Source organism: Prionailurus bengalensis, chromosome C1, assembly GCF_016509475.1.
Source record: "Prionailurus bengalensis isolate Pbe53 chromosome C1, Fcat_Pben_1.1_paternal_pri, whole genome shotgun sequence".
In the NCBI taxonomy this organism is placed as follows: domain Eukaryota; kingdom Metazoa; phylum Chordata; class Mammalia; order Carnivora; family Felidae; genus Prionailurus; species Prionailurus bengalensis.
The window spans coordinates 187971762-187990615 of record NC_057345.1 but is presented as its reverse complement, the minus strand read 5'-3'; the positions used below and the strand labels follow the sequence as shown (position 1 = coordinate 187990615).

The 18854-nt window shown below is 35.5% G+C and overlaps 1 protein-coding gene across 4 annotated transcripts in view; it reads left to right on the top strand.

The window, feature by feature from the left end:
• Positions 1-15042, top strand: part of FAM126B (family with sequence similarity 126 member B) — a 91515-nt gene extending 76473 nt beyond the window's left edge. For 3 of the 4 annotated variants that reach the window (XM_043577452.1, XM_043577453.1, XM_043577455.1), the window contains 3 exons: positions 2126-2285; positions 3039-3206; positions 7372-15042. In XM_043577452.1, coding sequence (XP_043433387.1) covers positions 2126-2285; positions 3039-3206; positions 7372-7973 — 930 coding nt within the window. In that variant the 3' untranslated portion in view covers positions 7974-15042. The remainder of the gene's footprint in view (positions 1-2125; positions 2286-3038; positions 3207-7371) is intronic. The other variant, XM_043577454.1, reaches the window with a different exon arrangement.
• The last annotated feature ends 3812 nt before the right edge of the window (positions 15043-18854 follow it).

The following is an 18854-nucleotide window of genomic DNA, read 5'->3' as shown; positions in this document are numbered from 1 at the left end:
GAGCCTGACGCGGGGATTGACTCACAGATCATGACCTAAACCGAAGTCGGACACTTAACCGACTGAGCCACCCAGGTGCCCCAAGAGCACAATTTCTAAAGCTGTTTTCTTTGTACCATTTTTTAATATCTTAATACAAATATAAATTTATTGAGGTAGCATTTATAATTATTTACTATTTGAATTTATTTTTTTTTCTCTCAGGTCAACATGCCTAATTTTACCCTAAGGGTCACATTAAAATAAATGGATAAGAAGATAAAATAATTACTTCATAATAATAATACCCTGCATTTGTGATACTCTTTAAATTCATACTTTTCTCCTTGTAGCAGTTTTATAAATTAAGTAGAGGTGGCATTTCCAAGGCAATATAAGTAAAGAGATTAGTAATCTCTAATCTTAGAGCAATCCTTTGTTGTGGGGGACCTTTGAGGGACCCAACAAACAGCACTCCTTTTCTCTATTAAAATTTAGAGCCAGATGATAGGTAAAATAGTTGGCAGAGAAACAAGCCTCATCTTTATTCCTGATAAAAGCTAAATGTAAAGACTTAACTCCCCACCCCTCAGTCTGAATGTTGGAATAGCCTCCTGGAGAAGTTTGAATTGGCAGAACTGTCACACTTGTCCAGGAGGCTGCATTTTACTTGTCCTTTCCAAGTATAGAGGAAGGGAGAAAAACAATTCTCTAGCTCAAGATCTTTGCTAAATTAGTACTTCCCAGTTAAGAAACATGCACCAGTTGGGGCAGCCTGGGGGCTCATTTGGTTAATCACCTGACTCTTGATTTTGGCTCAGGGCATGATGTTACGGTTCGTGGGTTCAGGCTCCGCACTGTCATTCTCTGTCTCCTCTCTCTCTGCCCCTCCTCTTGCTTGCACTCGCTTTCGCTCCTTTGTCCCTCTCCCTCTCTGTCTCTGTCTCTGTCTCTCTCTGTCTCTGTCTCTCTCTCTCTCTCTCTCTCTCTCTCTCTCTCTCACACACACACACACACACACACATACAGACACACACACACACACACACACAGTGGTGAAACAAAATGCCAGCCATGTTTAGGCAAAATTTCTCCTTATGGAAACAGAGTGGAGAAAAGGCTAATTTTTTTTTTATCAGAGATTAAATTTTGCATGTTATTTATCATCTGAATAATCAAAAACCTACTCTAAATTTTCTTTTTTTTTTATTTATTTTTTTTATTTTTTTTTAACGTTTTTATTTATTTTTGGGACAGAGAGAGACAGAGCATGAACGGGGGAGGAGCAGAGAGAGAGGGAGACACAGAATCAGAAGCAGGCTCCAGGCTCTGAGCCATCAGCCCAGAGCCTGACGCGGGGCTCGAACTCCCGGACCGCGAGATCGTGACCTGGCTGAAGTCGGACGCTTAACCGACTGCGCCACCCAGGCACCCCTGAATTTTCTTTATCAGGGTTCAAATGTTAAACAATTTTCTTTCTTTGGAATGCCTTTTCTCTTTGCAAGTGAACAACTTTAAGGAATCCGTGGAGTGTATGACTCACATTTTTAAAAATAAATTCTCATTTTAAAAGCTTCCCTAAAACAATACAGAACAATGGAGGTACAAACTCTTTTGACATATTGTACTTTTATGTTTTATAGTACCAGTTTTAAATACATATTCAAAAAATTATAGAGGGGTGCCTGTGTGGCTCAGTTGGTTAAGTTTCCAACTCTAGATCTCAGCTAATGTCTTAATCTTAGGGTTATTGAGTTCAAGCCCTGCATTGAGCTCCACGCTGGGCATGGAGCCTACTTAAAAACATTTTTTAAATAAAATAAATTTTGTTAATTTTTGAAAGACAGAGACAGAGCACAAGCAGGGGTGGGGCAGAGAGAGAAGGGGACACAGAATCTGAAGCAGACTCCAGGCTCTGAGCTGTCAGCACAGAGCCCGATGTGGGGCTCGAACTCATGAGCTGCGAGATCATGACCTGAGCCAAAAAGTTGGACACTCAACCGACTGAGCCACCCAGGCACCCCTAAATAAAATAAATTTTAAAAAATTATGGAAACATAATAAAATTATGGAAACATGAAGTAAAAAATAATCATAAATTATATATTGAGTGTAAATATATATAGGCTTTATATTATCATTTTAGGTTGCCAATGCCATGAAAAACTCATTACCATTTGATGCTCCTGATTCTTCACAAGAAGGCCAGAAAGTACTTAAAGTGGAAGTCACTCCAACAGTGCCGAGGATTTCTCGGACTGCAATTACAACAGCTTCAATCCGTCGTCATAGATGGAGAAGAGAAGGTGAGTACAAAATTCCTGTAGCCCATTCATGGATTCTAGCAAATTTATCACTGTTTTTATAGACTAGGTTAACACATGATATTATAGTACTGTATATAATTAAAGTAAAATTGTTTTGTTTTTTAATATAGCACTGGAAACGCGGTTTAAGTGCCTGAATTTATTTTGATATAGATATATATTTTTTATAATGTAGAAAGATGTTATTTAGACTGCTCTATGAACATTAAAACAGAAAATAAGATCAAGTTAATTTTTGTCTTATTTTTGAACTAGTAATAATAATTGGAAACAAGTTTCTTTAAACCTGTTATAATGGGAAAAAAGGTGCATGTATGAGCATTGTGGGAGAAAATTGTGTAACTGACCAAACCAGTGGTGAAATACAAGCTATCTATAGAGAGTTGGTTATTGTATTTTAGATTTTTATCTTTGCTTTTCCTTTTTTTGTAAGTGCTGAATCCAGCAGTATTTCATAGGCATATGGTACTTAAATGGTCCAGCTGTCTTGCCTAAGAGATATTAATTGCCATTTTAATGATCCCTATTTTCCTGTCCTATTCATTTGCAAACCTCATATTGTTCATCTGCCTCCTTATGTGTGTGCATGCTGTGCACACACATGTAACTATATAAATAGCGTTTGTGTTTTTATCATATCCATATATACATTCTCTTATCTGCCTGGGGCAAAATGCTCAGAAAAGAATAGAACAGCACAAAAGCACTAAAATTTTATATGTTGAATCCCAGATGGCTTTGACTTCTCAAACGAGGCTGACTCGAGTATTCCTGGCTCCCCGGTCCAACACGGCTCCACTGACCTAGGGATCAAACGTGTGCAAGAGGGGGAGGTGCTGGTGCGCAGGACCCCTGAGCACGGCTCACCGGAGCCCAACTCAGCAGCAGCCACAACAGAGGGTAGGACAGAGATGAGGAGGCAGAAGTCAGTGAGGCAGTTGCTGGAGAAGGATCCTGGCTCTCTATCCCCAAGCAGAACATCTTTCCATTCTAGTGTGTGTTTCCACTATCCCAGGGTGTATTAGCTCCTCCTTGCAAAGCACACCTCCCCATATGCCTAGCACCAGGTCAGGTACAATCTTTAGTTACCATTTGTGCTGGCCTGGAATCTGCATTCTGTGTAATCAAAGAACAGCTTGGCATGGCTACTAACAAGGCAGAGGCCTATCTCCAAAATGCTTGGGATTTTTTTATTACTGAGCATGTTTATTCTAACATTGGGAAAGGAAAAATGCACCCAATGGACATGACAATATGAATTGATTTCTTGTATATAATAATTTATTCCTTAATATATGAAGAGAGTTTTAAAACATTCATACATTATCTTTGGGAAATTGGACTAAAGTGGAGCTGGCCGATTTATCTCTAAGTCCAGGTTGGTCAGTTAACAAGAATTTCTTATCTCTTTGACAGAGTAAACCAGTATTGATCACTTTTTACAGTCTGTGGGTCAAGTCACCTGGGTCTAACTAGTAAACTACTGGCCTCTTTCCTCTATAAATGTGCTATCCTGGTGGACAATGCATTTTATCATTTATTGTAAATATTGATGGTTGTCTTAGATAGCTTCCAAACAGAATTGAAATGTGTTATTTAGAGTTCAGGTATCCTAGTAGATCTTGTTTCCACAATGTCGGTATCTCAAAATGAGAATTTATTTTTACCCCCAAATCACCACAACCACCACCACCACCACCACCACCATCACCACCCACCACCACCACCACCACCACCACCACCACCACCACCACCATCTGTAAAAGAACACTTTTCTCCAATAGGAAACTATTTATTTGCCGTTTTACATGTAATGCTCATAGGAGTTGGCTTTGTGAAAGAGGGAACTGTAGCCTAAGTTTTTCATTATTTAATGTATTGCTACTCTGGAACCTTTACACTAATTAATAAAATATAGCAAATAATTTTAAAATAAGTTATATATTTTTACTTAAGACCAAACATATATGGAGCAGTTACCTTCCACCTTAGGGAAGTCTCTTGCTCTTTGGTGCATTAGCGTTTGAGCATGCTCAGTAAGAATTTAAATCTGTCCTCTGTTCCTTTGCCCATTTGCCCACATTGACCTGACTTCATTTAACAGTGTTGCATGTGCATGATCTAAGGACCCCAAAAAGTTGGTGCTGTTTCACAGAGATCCTGTGAAAGATGCAGCCTTCCCTTTTCAGTTTCTCTGTATCTCTTTGTTATCCCTGAGATAGTCAAAAAGGCATAAAAATAAGTATATGAATTGATGTTGAACCCATAGTAGGCCTAAATTGAACAACAGCCTGTTTCTCAACATTCCTGATGACTAAATGAGCCACTTGATATATATACTACCATTCTTAGAATGTTGATTATTTGTGCTAAATGTAGTACTATGTTAATTAATGCTTGATGAAATTCTAGAGAGTGTGGGATTAGGTTGGAACATTTCTTCCAGTTCATCAAAAGTCATATAGTTTGAAAAAGGAACCGAAATAGTAGTTCTTTTAAAATGGCCTCTTTTAATATTTACTATCACTGGTAAAATTTAAGTTTGTGAGAGTGGGGTATTGCCACAAGGAAAGAGGAATAAGTTCCTTCAATGTGTTTGAAATTTCTGAAAAATTATTTTGCCTTTTAATCTAGATTAATTATATCTTTACATCAATTTCAGAAGGAGCTAAATTTATAAGAAAAGGCAGACATGAATGGAAAATTTCATTAAAGATCCTTTTTGGTTATCTTCCCTGCAGATCATGAGTAGAGTTATCATCATCCAGGGAAAAAATAGAAAGGAAAAAAAGTTGTGAGACATAACTGCCTTTTTATTCCTTGAGGTTTTTTAAATAGAAGGAAGGAAATTACTAAAACCTATGTAAAGTTTTGGTAATTCTGAAGTCTGCTGGAGCTTTTGTATTAACATCAATATTTGGCCTTTTAAAAGAATTTTCTAGTATGATGGTTTTAAATCATTTTACAATTAAAATTATATTTGTTATGTATTGAAATTGAAGGGAGACTATAAACCCATCGCCTTCCCTTACCCTGATTGTCAAGTAACATTTTATTTGTAACTTTTAAAGTTGGATTTAGGGGCGCCTGGGTGGCTTAGTCGGTTCAGCATCCAGCTTTGGCTTAGGTCATGATCTCACAGTTTGTGAGTTCCATTCCCACATTGAGCTCTCTGCTGTCAGCGCACAGCCCACTTTGGATCCTCTGTCCCCCTCTCTCTGCCCCTGCCCTGCTTGTGCTCTATCTCTCTCAAAAACAAATAAACATTAATAAAAAATTAAAGTTGGTTTTAAAATTCTTACTAAACTGAGGACAATGCCTATAATTAAAGTATATTAGTATTCAATTGTATTGAAACAGCATTTCTTGGTATATGCAATATCTGTAGATTCTCTTGCATGGTGGCTTTTATGTTATCATCATCTCTTTTATGGCCATATTGCTTGGGCATCAGATCCGCATGAGGCAAAATTTAGATGCTACCACTAAGTCTCTCAGTCTCCTTTCCTCAGTATAAATAGATATATATCTGATGATACATTTTTGTTCACTACAGTTTTATGTTACTGATATCAATTGTGAACCAGTAAATACCTTTTCTTGGGTATTTTGGATTTCTTTATACTAACTGTAAGTAAATTGTTAAGATGATACCATGTGAATATAATATAAAGTTTCATTTTGAGGTACGTTATATACTCTTTTGAAGAAGGGGTTGAGAGAAGTGGTGTCAGCTGCATTTTCATATGGCTTTGCATGATGGTTAATTATTAAACTGCTGGATATAATAACAACATGCCTTCTGCTTTAAGGATAGTCTATTTTGTTCTTCTTTTGAAGGAAGGAAATAACTAATCCATATAAGAAAATATATTTAAGAAACTATTTTTTATTTTTCCAGGTACTATGTTAAATAAAGATTGTGTTTAAATATTTTATGTGTATTTTACTTAGATAACCTATATCTCAAAGTAGTATTTGTTTAGAATTTTTTCCTAATACCTTAACTGTAATATTTATATCTATATGTGGATTCAGATTAAACCTTTCTTGCAGTCTGGCAAACATATGTAATGATGTAGCAAACTGCTATCCGTTAAGAGATTGTTGATCATACTTTCAGTAAGAGAATTGGGCTTTCTGGAAAACCCAAATTAAATATATTAGATACGCTTCTTCCCTTCTAACAAAATCCCAAGGTAAGGATTCTTTTGTTAACTGCAGTTTCTGCACGAAACATAATGGGACACACATTATCTTGTGATTATAACAATACTACATCTCAAGACTAAAAATCTAAATTATTACAGATGTACATACTATAGAAACTAAAAATCCTTATAGCTATCTCTGCTAGTTACTGATAATCAAATATTTCCTTCACATTAATTTGTCAAGAAAATATGGAAACCAGTGAGTAGATATGCCCATAAGACAAAATATAATTACGATGTTACTGGAAACAATATACAGTTTTTTAGAGTTAGAAAATCTACTAGTTCCATGTTAAAAGCTTTAAAGCCATGTAGAAGCACTTAGCTGTTGAGTAAATGTAAAATCTTACTGCCCTTTTTAAAAAGGGTTTGCCTGTAGGAATAATGAGTTTGACATTATTCTGGGTGACTGAAATTAGAAGGGTGACTCTTGAATGGTCTGTTTTATGGTGGGTTAAGGAAGATATGAGGAAAACCTTTTGATTTTTTTAAATCAGATAGATATCATCACCTCAAATTGACAAGGGTGTATTATAAAGATTAGTAACAAAATGTATTTCACCTGAAGTTGTTTTATATGCCTAAATACTGAGATACTAAGTTTGTTTGTGGATAGTCTTACTAAAGCTGGACTAATTAAAACTGAATAAACACAATGGATAGCATATGAGAATTCTGTGCAGATTAAGATTTCTTCCCCTAAATTATTTAGGGTAAGTGTTGATTTGATAACAGGGTCATTTCCAACCTATAGCAAACGTTACCCAAGAGATAAGGTCAGTTGAGTTTTTATTCACAATTCCTTCTTTTTTAACTTAGCTATTGCTGAGTGTGTCTGATTTGTTTTTTAGGTGCTGAGGGTGTAAATGGAGGAGAAGAGTCGGTAAACCTAAATGATGCAGATGAAGGCTTTTCATCAGGGGCCTCCCTCAGCAGTCAGCCAATTGGGACCAAACCATCCTCCTCTTCTCAGAGGGGAAGCTTAAGGAAAGTAGCAGCTGGGCGTTCAGCTAAGGATAAAGAAACAGCTTCTGTCATCAAATCCAGTGAGAGCCCTCGAGATTCAGTCATTCGCAGGCAGTATGTACAGCAACCAACTGATCTTAGTGTAGATTCAATCGAGCTGACACCGATGAAGAAACACCTGAGCCTGCCTGCTGGCCAGGTGGTGCCAAAAGCCAATAGTTTAAGTCTAATCCGGACAGCCAGTGCTTCCTCAAGTAAATCATTTGACTATGTAAATGGCAGTCAAGCAAGTACCAGCATTGGGGTTGGCACTGAGGGAGTTACTAATCTAGCAGCTAACAATGTTAATCGATACTCAACTATCAGTCTACAGGAAGACCGGCTAGGTCAAGCTGGAGAAGGTAAAGAGCTCCTTAGCCCAGGAGCTCCTTTAACCAAGCAGTCTCGATCCCCAAGTTTCAATATGCAGCTAATATCCCAGGTGTAGTTCTGACATCCTCTCTCATCTTTTTGCTTACCTTTTAAACTGAACATTTCATTGTACATGAAGACACTTCATCCCACATTGTGAAAAAATTGGTCATCGTAATCAGATTTGATTTAGTTTAGGTATCTTCATACTGTATTTTGTATGGAAACAGCAATAAGGTTTTCTTTTTTCCTCCTTCCTCTATCTTCTCTTCACCTTATTCCTTGTAAATGTGTTTGTGAAGCAGTATAAAATGTATGCATCTTCCATACCTTCCTTTCTCTGTGGGTGATGTGCAATCCATCGTAGGCTGATCGGTCCCATTTCAGCACTGTGAGACTGAGGATACGTTAGAGGAAATGGTGTATATGATCCCTATGAATTGATTCTTTGGCTTTTGTTTAAAAACAAAACAAAACGGGTTTGTTCTCATAATTTATAGAACTGTGGAGATTACTGGATCATATTTTTTTCTCTTTTAACCAGGAGTGCCTCAGAGATTCTGCTATGACTTTGGACTTCTCTGAGTCTGTGCAATCATTTTCTTGAGAAGCATGGGGAAAGGTGGTAGACTGCTGCACTTTTTCATTAAAATGTGGGTGGCTCTTTTTCCCCCCATCTCCTTTATCTCCAGGACACAAGGTTCAGTTACTGAGGCATTTAAATCACGTTATGGCCCCCTCCTTTGGAGGGCAGGGCTCAAAATTGTTTAATTGATAATGCACTTTCTCAATGGCTCTATAGTCATTATTAACATGTCTTCCCTCCTCCCCACAAGGACATAGGTCATTTCTGTCCTTAAAGTTTGAACAACTAACAAATCAGAGAATCCAAGGGGCATGTTCTATTTCCCAGGAATGATTGACACTTTGGTGCTGGGGTTTGTTGGGGGAGGGGGAGGGGTGGTTTTTGTTTAGCTTGTGTGGGACTGTGTGTGCGAGGGGAAGTTTTGATAGGTTTTTTTCTTTTCCTTTGTGAGCTGATGATGACTGAAGTAGAACAAGTACGTCTTCAGGTAAAGAGGGGGATTTCTCAACTTGCTTTCTGTGATGTCAGACTATTGGAGAAGCCCTTTCAGCTGCTTTCTAGATGTACCTAAATTCAGTCAGATATTTTGGATTAAGAAACCTGAAGTCCTGATAGATCATATACTTTAAGGAAATACATCAGGGACAGATAATTGGCTGAAAACACTGATGCTTCAACGTGACACATTTTTATAGAACATTTCTACCAGGGGGTACTGACTTGATTTCTCCGACAAGGACCACACTGCCTTTATGTTTAGTGTAATGCAATTTGTGTACCTTCTGATCATATATCTGCAAAAGTTTCTCATTTTTATAAAACTTGGAAATCATGCCAGTAAGCTAGGTGTTGAATGTATGTAAGTATCATTTTGGTAATTGTGCTAAGAGGCTACAAAAAACATTATTAGTGAAAAAAAATTTTTTTTAGTTCTGATTTGGTTGGGTAAGATTTCAGTATAAGTTCTTTTGGGTCTCAGGCTCTAATGCTTGATTGAAAAAAAGAGAATATATTGGTTTTTTAAAAATCTGTGTATTGTGACTTGAACTGATATACATTATCCTTCCACAAAATACATCAGAGCTATTAGTGCTTTATACATTTAGACATTTTATTGTGAAAGAAAAATATACTGAATTTATAGAAAGCAAGTATTTAATTAACAAAGTTTAAATTTTTATCTCTACCAATTAAAATTACAGTAGATTTTGATAAAATAATCAGAAAAATGCCTCTTGTTTTTTTCCACATCTGAAAATCTCCCCTCTCCTCTTCTTATTTTAAGAGGGTTTGTTTTGTTTTATAGGGGACTTTGTTAGAATCTTTGTAAGAACGATGAGATGCTTGTTTGAATTTGGTGGTCTATAACATTTTTCAGCTCATATGAAAATGGAAACCTAGAACCTGAACTGAACTAACACCACGAATACTACTACTACAACATTGCCAAAGTCTGGGATAAAGTTAAAAGTTTATAAATAGAAATGTATTGATGTGTGTATGAGTGAGTGAGTGTGTTTGTGTGTGTGTGTGTGTGTGTGTATCACAAAGACATATTTTAGATGTCCCTCTTTTTTAATTTAAGGGATGTCAGATAAGTGAGTTTGAAAGCAGCCAAAAAAAATGAGGTGTAAAGATCTGTAACATCCTGAGGAAAGCAAAGTTTCAGGTATGAAAGGAAAAGAGCATTGTTCTTACCAAGGGGTAAGATCTTGGCCATCAGCGGTTGATTTAGGAGGCTGATGGGTTGTTTTGATTTCAACAAGTTGTACATATGTTGGCATCTAAATCTAGCATGGTTTAAAGCGCGTGCGCGCGCGCGCGCACACACACACACACACACACACACACACACACAACAATACCAAATTACAGCAAAAGCTGTAATACATATAAATCTCGCTTTTATTTTGTTAAAAATCTTATACTTGAAAAGTTGGTTTTGAAAAACTTTCAACTTCTAAGAATTTATTTATCTGTATGTATATACATGCATATTTTGTATGTATATATACCCATTAATGTTTCATGACCCTGTAACATTTTTTCCATTCTTTTAAGTTATGTGATTTGGCTTTAATGAAGAAACATTTCATTTAGTTCAAACTGTGCATTCAGGGTCTTAGAACAGATTTCCTGTGCAAGATATAACTAAAATGGAATGAGTTTTAATAAACCATAAGTCAAATTTTCTAAGAGATTTTTTATATTCATTTGCATTATTTATTGGCATTTAATTCAAAATAGTTTTCAGATATACAACAGCTGTTACAAATATATACCAGCAATATGCATACTTTATTATTTAACAGCCTGTTGTTTTATACTTCTTACCTTTCATAAGAAAAAGTCCTTCTCTCTATGGAAAAGCTCATTACAGAGAAAATACTTGTTTTCTATAGTAAAACAATCTGATGCCATCTGTGTCAGGTTAGAGAAGCTGGAAGGGGGAAAATGGTTATAGTTTGAAGTACTGACCCCTACCACCACTCTTATGCTCCCAGTTACTCTTCTGTGCCTGTTTATTATAGTCAGAATTTTTGTGCTAGACGAGACCCTAGAAATAATCTAGCTAGTAGCCCAGCTCCCCAAATATCATCCTCAGGAAACTGAGACTCAAAACAGTTGTGACATGATTAAGTTCACATAACTAAGAAGCAGAGCCAGAATATAACTCCTGTCTCCCATCAAATGCATATTAACACCCACTGCCTCCCTGTACTCTACTATGGTAAATGTGGTATGTAACTGTCTCCATTTTTGCAGTTTCTTTATATTTCTGGTCTAGTAGTTAGTGAATATAGCACATTAAGAAAAGTATGAAATCCAGAAAATATGCAGAGTAATAAACCTAGATGGGAAGTGTTGGAAATGTAGGTATCTATACCACAGATGTAAGGATAGATACATTTTTTTAATTCTAATTTATGCCTTACTATTTTCTGCCCCATGCCAGTTGTATGCTGCCATTTTATAGTTGATTATATTTCTGGGGATTTATTTAAATGCAAAAATAAACCCAAAGAAATGGCTTTGATCAGTGTTTCTAGCTATTTTAAAATAACTTTTGAATCAGCCAGCCAGCTTTCACAGTCACCTAGGTGGCAAATTAATTGTGTTGCACAATGGAGTATTGCAAAGAAAAGATTAAATAAATTTCATTCCATTAATTTCTAATGTTGAGAAAATAGAACCTTACATGTGCTTTAGAATAGATACAAGCAATATTTCCTTATGTAATTGAAAAAGGTTTATAGTGTGAAGTTTATGATTCCATAATGGAATGGTGACCATAATGTCATTTAAAATGTATATACCATATAAAATGTCTTAAATGCAGTAGTCTCAGCTATATAAGCTCAATATTTCCAATGTATATTCTCAAATTCCACTTAGTAGCTTTAAATTAAACTATTTATTAGACACTGGAATACTGAGAATAACTTTTCAGATTTTTTTTTGTTTGCACTATTTTTGTGAATATTTTAATGAAGTGGGGTGTTTCTGCTACCTCACTTTGTGAGGTTTGTATGGGTCCATTTTTGAATACTTTAGTTAATAACAATCAGTTGTCTCATTTAATTCTCTGCATGTTCATTTATAAATTTAAAAAACTAGTATCTGTCTTTAGGGGGTAGTATGCTATTTATATAAACACTGGCAAGGAAGAGCTCTCCATTTCTAATCTTGGATTACAAACTAAGTTTTTGGTTTTTTTTAAATCAGTATTTCAGTTATGTATTTGCTTTTCAGGTTAAAAATGTTTAATAGGTCATGCCAGTGGTCAGAAAATCTGTAAGAATTTTAGAGCAACTTTTGTATACTATGGCTATGTTAAACAGTCTGAATATAAGACTTTTTACCTTTCAAGTTGAATGATTATTGTCATGTTTCAAACCACTAAGTCGGTTGAGACACTTATTTGTAATACTTTAATTTTTTTAAAGTGCTTTCTAGAAACAAGTTATTTGAAAACCAACTAGAAATTATTGAAAACTTAAATTCTCAAAAATTAGAATATTTGCCAGATTATAAGATGGAATGCAGTGTGAAATTGTAAACAGTGCTAATAAAATCATGAGTCACCAGATTGGTACAATTTTCCATTTCCAGGGTGGTCATGTTGATAATATAAGGCATAAATTTTAGTATTATCTGCATTGTGTACCTAATGGGTATATCATATTGGCACTGAATATACATAGGAAATAATATTCATAAAGTCAACCAATGTGCACTTAAATTATATTAGGTTTTTGGCATTGCCAGAAATTTGTATGGTGATCCTGCCATTAGAATTAGAGGAGTCCTCATCACCCAGCCTTCCCCTATTCCATAGACACATTCCTTCTAAACCTGACCACACAATCATAAACTTTTGGTAACTTCAATTGCTTCAGTATTTTTGTACTCTTAACTATTAGTCACATGAGTAATATACACGAGAGCAAACAGTTCAGAATAGAAGTTAGCCGAAAGCTGGAAATGATGTGAAATAACTGGCAGCACAGTACAGAAATGTAGGTTCTATGTTTTACTTTGGATTTTGAGAAAATGTTTACAAATTAAGGCACATTCAGATGACTGATTTTATGATTCTAGGCTTAATATAGATTTTACAAAAATCAGAATTAAGTATAGCTTACAGTATATATGAGTCTTTGTGTATCTGGAGGTAGGCTCAATAAGGAAATTATTTTATTTTCAAAGAGAAAGGAACTTAATTGGACCATCCATCCCCAACTGCAGAATTGGTATCAAACTGGTTTGCTGTATTTATGTGTCAACAGCTCAGTGTTAATTGTATCAGAGGAAATTCTTCATTGATTACAAAATTTACCAAAGAAAATGTATCAACCAAATATAATTTTTTTAAAGTACCTAACTGTTAAGGAATGAGGCCCCTTTAACATAAAGGATTACTCTCTAGCCCTGGGGGAAATAAATACTAAATGATTCTTTGATCTGCAACATAGGTATACAGTACCTACAAGATTCCATTTCAGGCTTTCTTATGTCAACGTTTTACACTTCCAGCAAAAGCACCAGTTAAGAAGTCCAAATATTATTCATTACGGCACATTTTCATGTCTCCTTAAATTAAGGATTCTGCTCATCAGTATTGAAATTCCTAAAATTGGTATATTGTATGATACGATGGCTTTTTAATAATAAAATTGAGGGGGGAGTTATGGAAATGCATCTTTTAAAATGGGTAATGGCAGTTATTTCCAGTAAGTATGATACTGGCCAAAATGGTATGTTTTTACATAATTTATGTACATGATCACTCTGGGTGTTTTTTTTTTTTTCTTTGCAGAAAACATCATTAATAAAAGCTAAAATACTCATTTTTTAAATGCATGAACCAATAAGATCTAATGGATTTACTTAAACTATTAAGTAATGATTTTCGGGGGGCGGGACACAAAATGTAATTATATATTAACTAATGTTGCAAACAGATTCTATATATGTGGTTTTTTTTCATATCAGGTTGTAGTTTAAAAGTAACGTATTGATAGGCTATCTTGGAAACAGAAGATTGGCTTTCCAATAATTCCTAATGTAGGTTTTGGATTTTTTTTTTAAGCTTTATCATCCACAATGAATTGAGAGATAAGTTCATTGCTCCATGTATTGTTTTAAAATATTTGTGGGGTGCCTGGTTGGCTCAGTCGAGCATGTGACTCTTGATCTCAAGGTTGTAATTTCAAGCCCCACGTTGGGTATACAGGTTATTAAAGTCTATGAAAAAATGGATAAATAAATATTTGTAATAAGCTTAACTGCTTTCCAGTTAATCTTTTTGATTCTCATTCTAAAAATTATGCTGACTTTACATTCATTTTAACTGGTTAAGAGAAACCGTTTTTATGGTGCAAAAATTATTTTCACACTATTTTGTCTCCTGAGCTCTCCTGAGCTACAATTTCTCAAGAGTTTTATTATAGTAATATATAGTCTGGTCTCTGTCACAATGGTCAAGTAAACAGGAGATATCCCACATGTTTGCTTCATAAAATGATATGGAATGTATAGATCAGCTCTTCTTGTTTTTTTTAAACCAGCATCAACCTACAGCTTGGTATAAATTTCCCAAGTATTCAGAGACTCGTGCCGGTGAAAATTTAAATAGGATAGGCATGAAGAAAATATGATTTCTATTGACTGATGTCCTTTCAACCTAGGACTAGTGAAAACTTTCATTTTTTCAGAGCTGAAGAAAAAAAACGCACATTTAAAATCATTTATTGGTGCATGTAAGCCATTATCTTAACTGTCTTACTGAATTGGTTAATGCTGTTGATTGTTGAAATGTGAAACATAGTCACTGTTGACCTTGTAAATATCTGCCAGAGATGAAAAAATATTTTAAGTTATTGTAAATAAAGATGTATAAAATTCATTATCAGTCTGCAATGCAGAAACATATCTAAGATGTTAAATATTGTGTTTCTTGAGAGATGTGTAATTTTCCCCTAGATGTATCTAGTTACATTAAGACTGTAAATTTTCTTTTGTACAGTATAAAAATACAGCTTTATTTGGCTTTTGACTGGATTCCCCTGAGTTAATTTTATATCTTACCTAAATTTTACACCCTAAAATGGTCCTTCATTGTATTTTTTTCAAAGCATGCCATTTTATTCATGTATGTCTGAACTTTTTATTTATATGACACACTATTAAGGCAATTTATAAAACTAATTAAGGCAATAAATAAAGTTACATACAGCACCATAAAATAAATAACATGAAGGCAGGAATGAACTTAATACATAAAATACATGCCGTACATTTATGTTATTGTTGAGATACAAATTTATCTATCTGAACTTTAAAACAGCCAAATGTAAAGAGAGATTAATTATATGAATTTTAGAGATCCTTAAGATAAGACAAATCAGTTTCTTAGGTAAAGCACAATTGTTTCTAGAACTGAGATGAAAAAACTGAAAATTTTCTCCTAAGGTCCTTATAAAGAAGATCCAACATTACTAGTCATTTACATTCTCTTCAGCAAGGTGTGAAAGTGCCTGTTTCCCTGTACACTTACCAGTAATTAGTTTTCTAGTCACTCAACTTTTTGGTCTTTCCCACATTGTGTTTTCTAAGATATACTTTAGCCTTCTCTTGGAACATGGGTTGAATGAAGGGCTGAGCTCCAGGCCCTCTTTTCCTTTTTTTATATATCCATTTTCTAGAAAAGTCTCGGGCCTTTTTTTCCAACCCCCCTCTTTCCTTGCTTATGTTCCTTGCTTATGGACCAAGGCTTTATTCTTTTACTTCAGATCCAAGCAATATAAAATACTTTTTAAAAATACCTTGTTTATTATGCCTTAATTCAAATTTGCTGATATAGATGATCAGTTTCAGAAGAGAATGGTTTAAGGCAACTCACAAAGTCTGGTTTGTTGTTTTTGCCTTGATTCTGCATCTGCAGTAGTTAGGATGGGTGAGATTCACCAGTTTGACAGTTTCAATTTTTTCCTTTTATTAAAAATGTCCTATTTGCTCATGTTGAAAACTTTAGAAAATACAGAGAAAATACAAAGGGAAAAACTAAGTTACTGTAATAAAATAGGGAATATTAACAAGATAGCAGCAACACTGCCCTAATACATATACAACTGTGGTCCACATCACAATAATTTACATTCCAGAGATTCTTCCCATGTGAATTAAACAATAACAACATTCATTGGGCTCTAGGACATCCCAAGCACCATTCTAACGACTTTAACAACTTTAAAAATTCAATAATACAACAGTGTCTGATAAGTACTGTTATTCTCCTTTTGTAAGAAAAGGAACGTTCATCTGTCCAAGGTCACAGAGCTAGTAAGTGGTACAGCTGGAATTGAACTAGACACTCAGGCTCATGGACTTGTGCACTTAACATAAGATGCTGCTTCATACAGTATTGATTATTCTCAATTATTAGTATACTTGTCCTATCCCCCACAAAGTCAAGACCCCTAAGCAGGGGGGGGGGGGGGTGGAGATTGGATCTTAGTAGAGCTAGATTACTAATAGGCAAACTAAGTCCAGGAAAGAATCAAGCCCTAAAACCCTAGGCATACATAATTATAAATTCTCTCCTATGTGTGGTTCCAATTATGTACCATCCATAATTGTGTACCATTCTAGAGAGGAGAAAATAGTCTTTGTGTGGTTTGTGTGAGGGGCCTAAGTTGAGAAAAGCTGACTTAGAGTATAATGAAGCAGAGGAAGCTCTCAAAAAACTTAGAAATATTTTATCTGTTTTTATCCTCATCCCTCCCCTGCAAAAACAAAACAAAACAAAAAAACCTGCCAGGTAGCTTAAGAAATTAGAACTTTTTTGGACTGACTTACAATTATTTTAGGATTTAATGTTTTAAACACCATCAGAAAGGGTACAAATAAAGTTTTATGTTTAGAGTTTCTAAAGCTCTAAATCTGGCCCCTGGGTCCTCATCCAAATAGGATCAATATAATCCGTAATAACAACTCTGGTTTTCCTCAAGATGTTATATGAGAAACGGGTGGGACTGACTGCTTCTAAAACTCATTTGAAGGACCAGTCACTTTTGGCACTTAGGGAACAATGTTTAATGCATAGGAATGAAAACATTTTTTCTGGCCAGGTCATGCTGACCAATACAAACTTAAAATCTGAATCATTGTATAATTTAAACAGAATTCAAAAATATTTTTTATTCTCTCCAATCAACACTCAGTGGGAAATATCCCCATTTCCTCAAAGAAAATAATCAGAATTTTAAATTCTATAGATACTTATGAACAACTTATAAATAATGGCTTTATGCACATTATAAAACTCTATGTTATGTACACTGTAAAACTCTTTATTCTAAAACTCATTTCCCAGAGTCTGAATAATTATGTGCATATTTTTTAAGGATTAATCTGCCAAATCTTTCATTACTAATTTGTGCTTTATGAGGGTTTTATCATCCCTGGTGTAAAAAAACCTTGGAGATAGGGCCGTTTGGGCAGCTCAGTTGGTTGAGCATCCCACTTGGGCCCAGGTCATGATTTCATGGTTTGTGGGTTCAAGCCCCAGGTTGGGCTTTGTGTTGCCAACTCAGAGCCTGGAGCCTGCTTCAGATTCTGGGTCTCTCTCTCTCTCTGCCCCGCCCTTTCCCTCCTCATGCTCTCTCTTTCTCTCAAAAATAAACATTAAAAAATGTTTTTTTTAATTTTTAAAAATTAAAAAAAAAATCCTGGAGACAAAATAGGATCTCACTACTGTATTCCTAGTGAGAATTTTTTTATTCCTAGATGTTCAGATAGAAGTAATGATTTTCTCCTGAGCAGGACTGAAATCAAACTGATATCTTAAAAAAAAAAAAAAAAAAAATCTTGAGAGGCGCCTGGGTGGCTCAGTCAGTTGAGCATCCGACTTGGCTCATGTCATGATCTCTCAGTTTGTGAGTTCGAGCCCCGCGTTGGGCTCTGTGCTGACCGCTCGGAGCCTGGAGCCTGCTTCAGATTCTGTGTCTCCTCCTCTCTGTCCGTCCCATGCTCACGCTCTGCCTCTCTCTGTCTCTCAATAATAAATAAACATTAAAAAAAATTTTTTTTTTAACTTGAGTAAGTGGCTCAGTCTGTTAAGCGTCCAACTTCAGCTGAGGTCATGATCTCATGGTTTGTGGGTTTGAGCCCTGCATCAGGCTCTGTGCTGACAGCTCAGAGCCTAGAGCCTGCTTCAGATTCCGTGTCTACCTCTCTCTCTGTCCCACCCCGCTCATGCTCTGTCTCTGTCTCTCAAAAATAAACATTAAAAATAATTTAAAAACTGGGTAGAAATTATGTGCTGAGGCATCTGTCACTGACACTCTAGTCCTATTATACCCTTAGAAAGTGTGTGTGTAATGCATAGCATCTAGATCATTTCATATGATTAAAATTTTCATACTCCCTAACTCAGTGGTTCTCAACACCACTGCATGTTAAAATCATCTGGGGAAAATTTTTCTTAAATTTTGATTACCAGGCCACATTCAGACTCTCTGGGATTGGGATCTAGCATTAGTAATTTTAACAGCTTCCCAGGTAATTCTCATGTGCAATCAACATTGAAAACTCTCTTTAATCTTATAACAATCTTTGGCATTCATAGCTAAGCTTTCCTTCTTTCACCCAGAACCACTGACTCAAGATTTTTTTTTCCCTAGAGAAATATATAAAACAGTAAATGCCAATTTAAGAGATTAATCCACTGTGTGTGTGTGTGTGTGTGTGTGTGTGTGTGTGTGTAGACTCATCAATGCTACACTCTGCCTTTTCTCTTCCTTTACTCAGACCACTGGACGCTATAGGCATGAATACAATTTCATTGGCCCTAACCTTAAGCCCCTG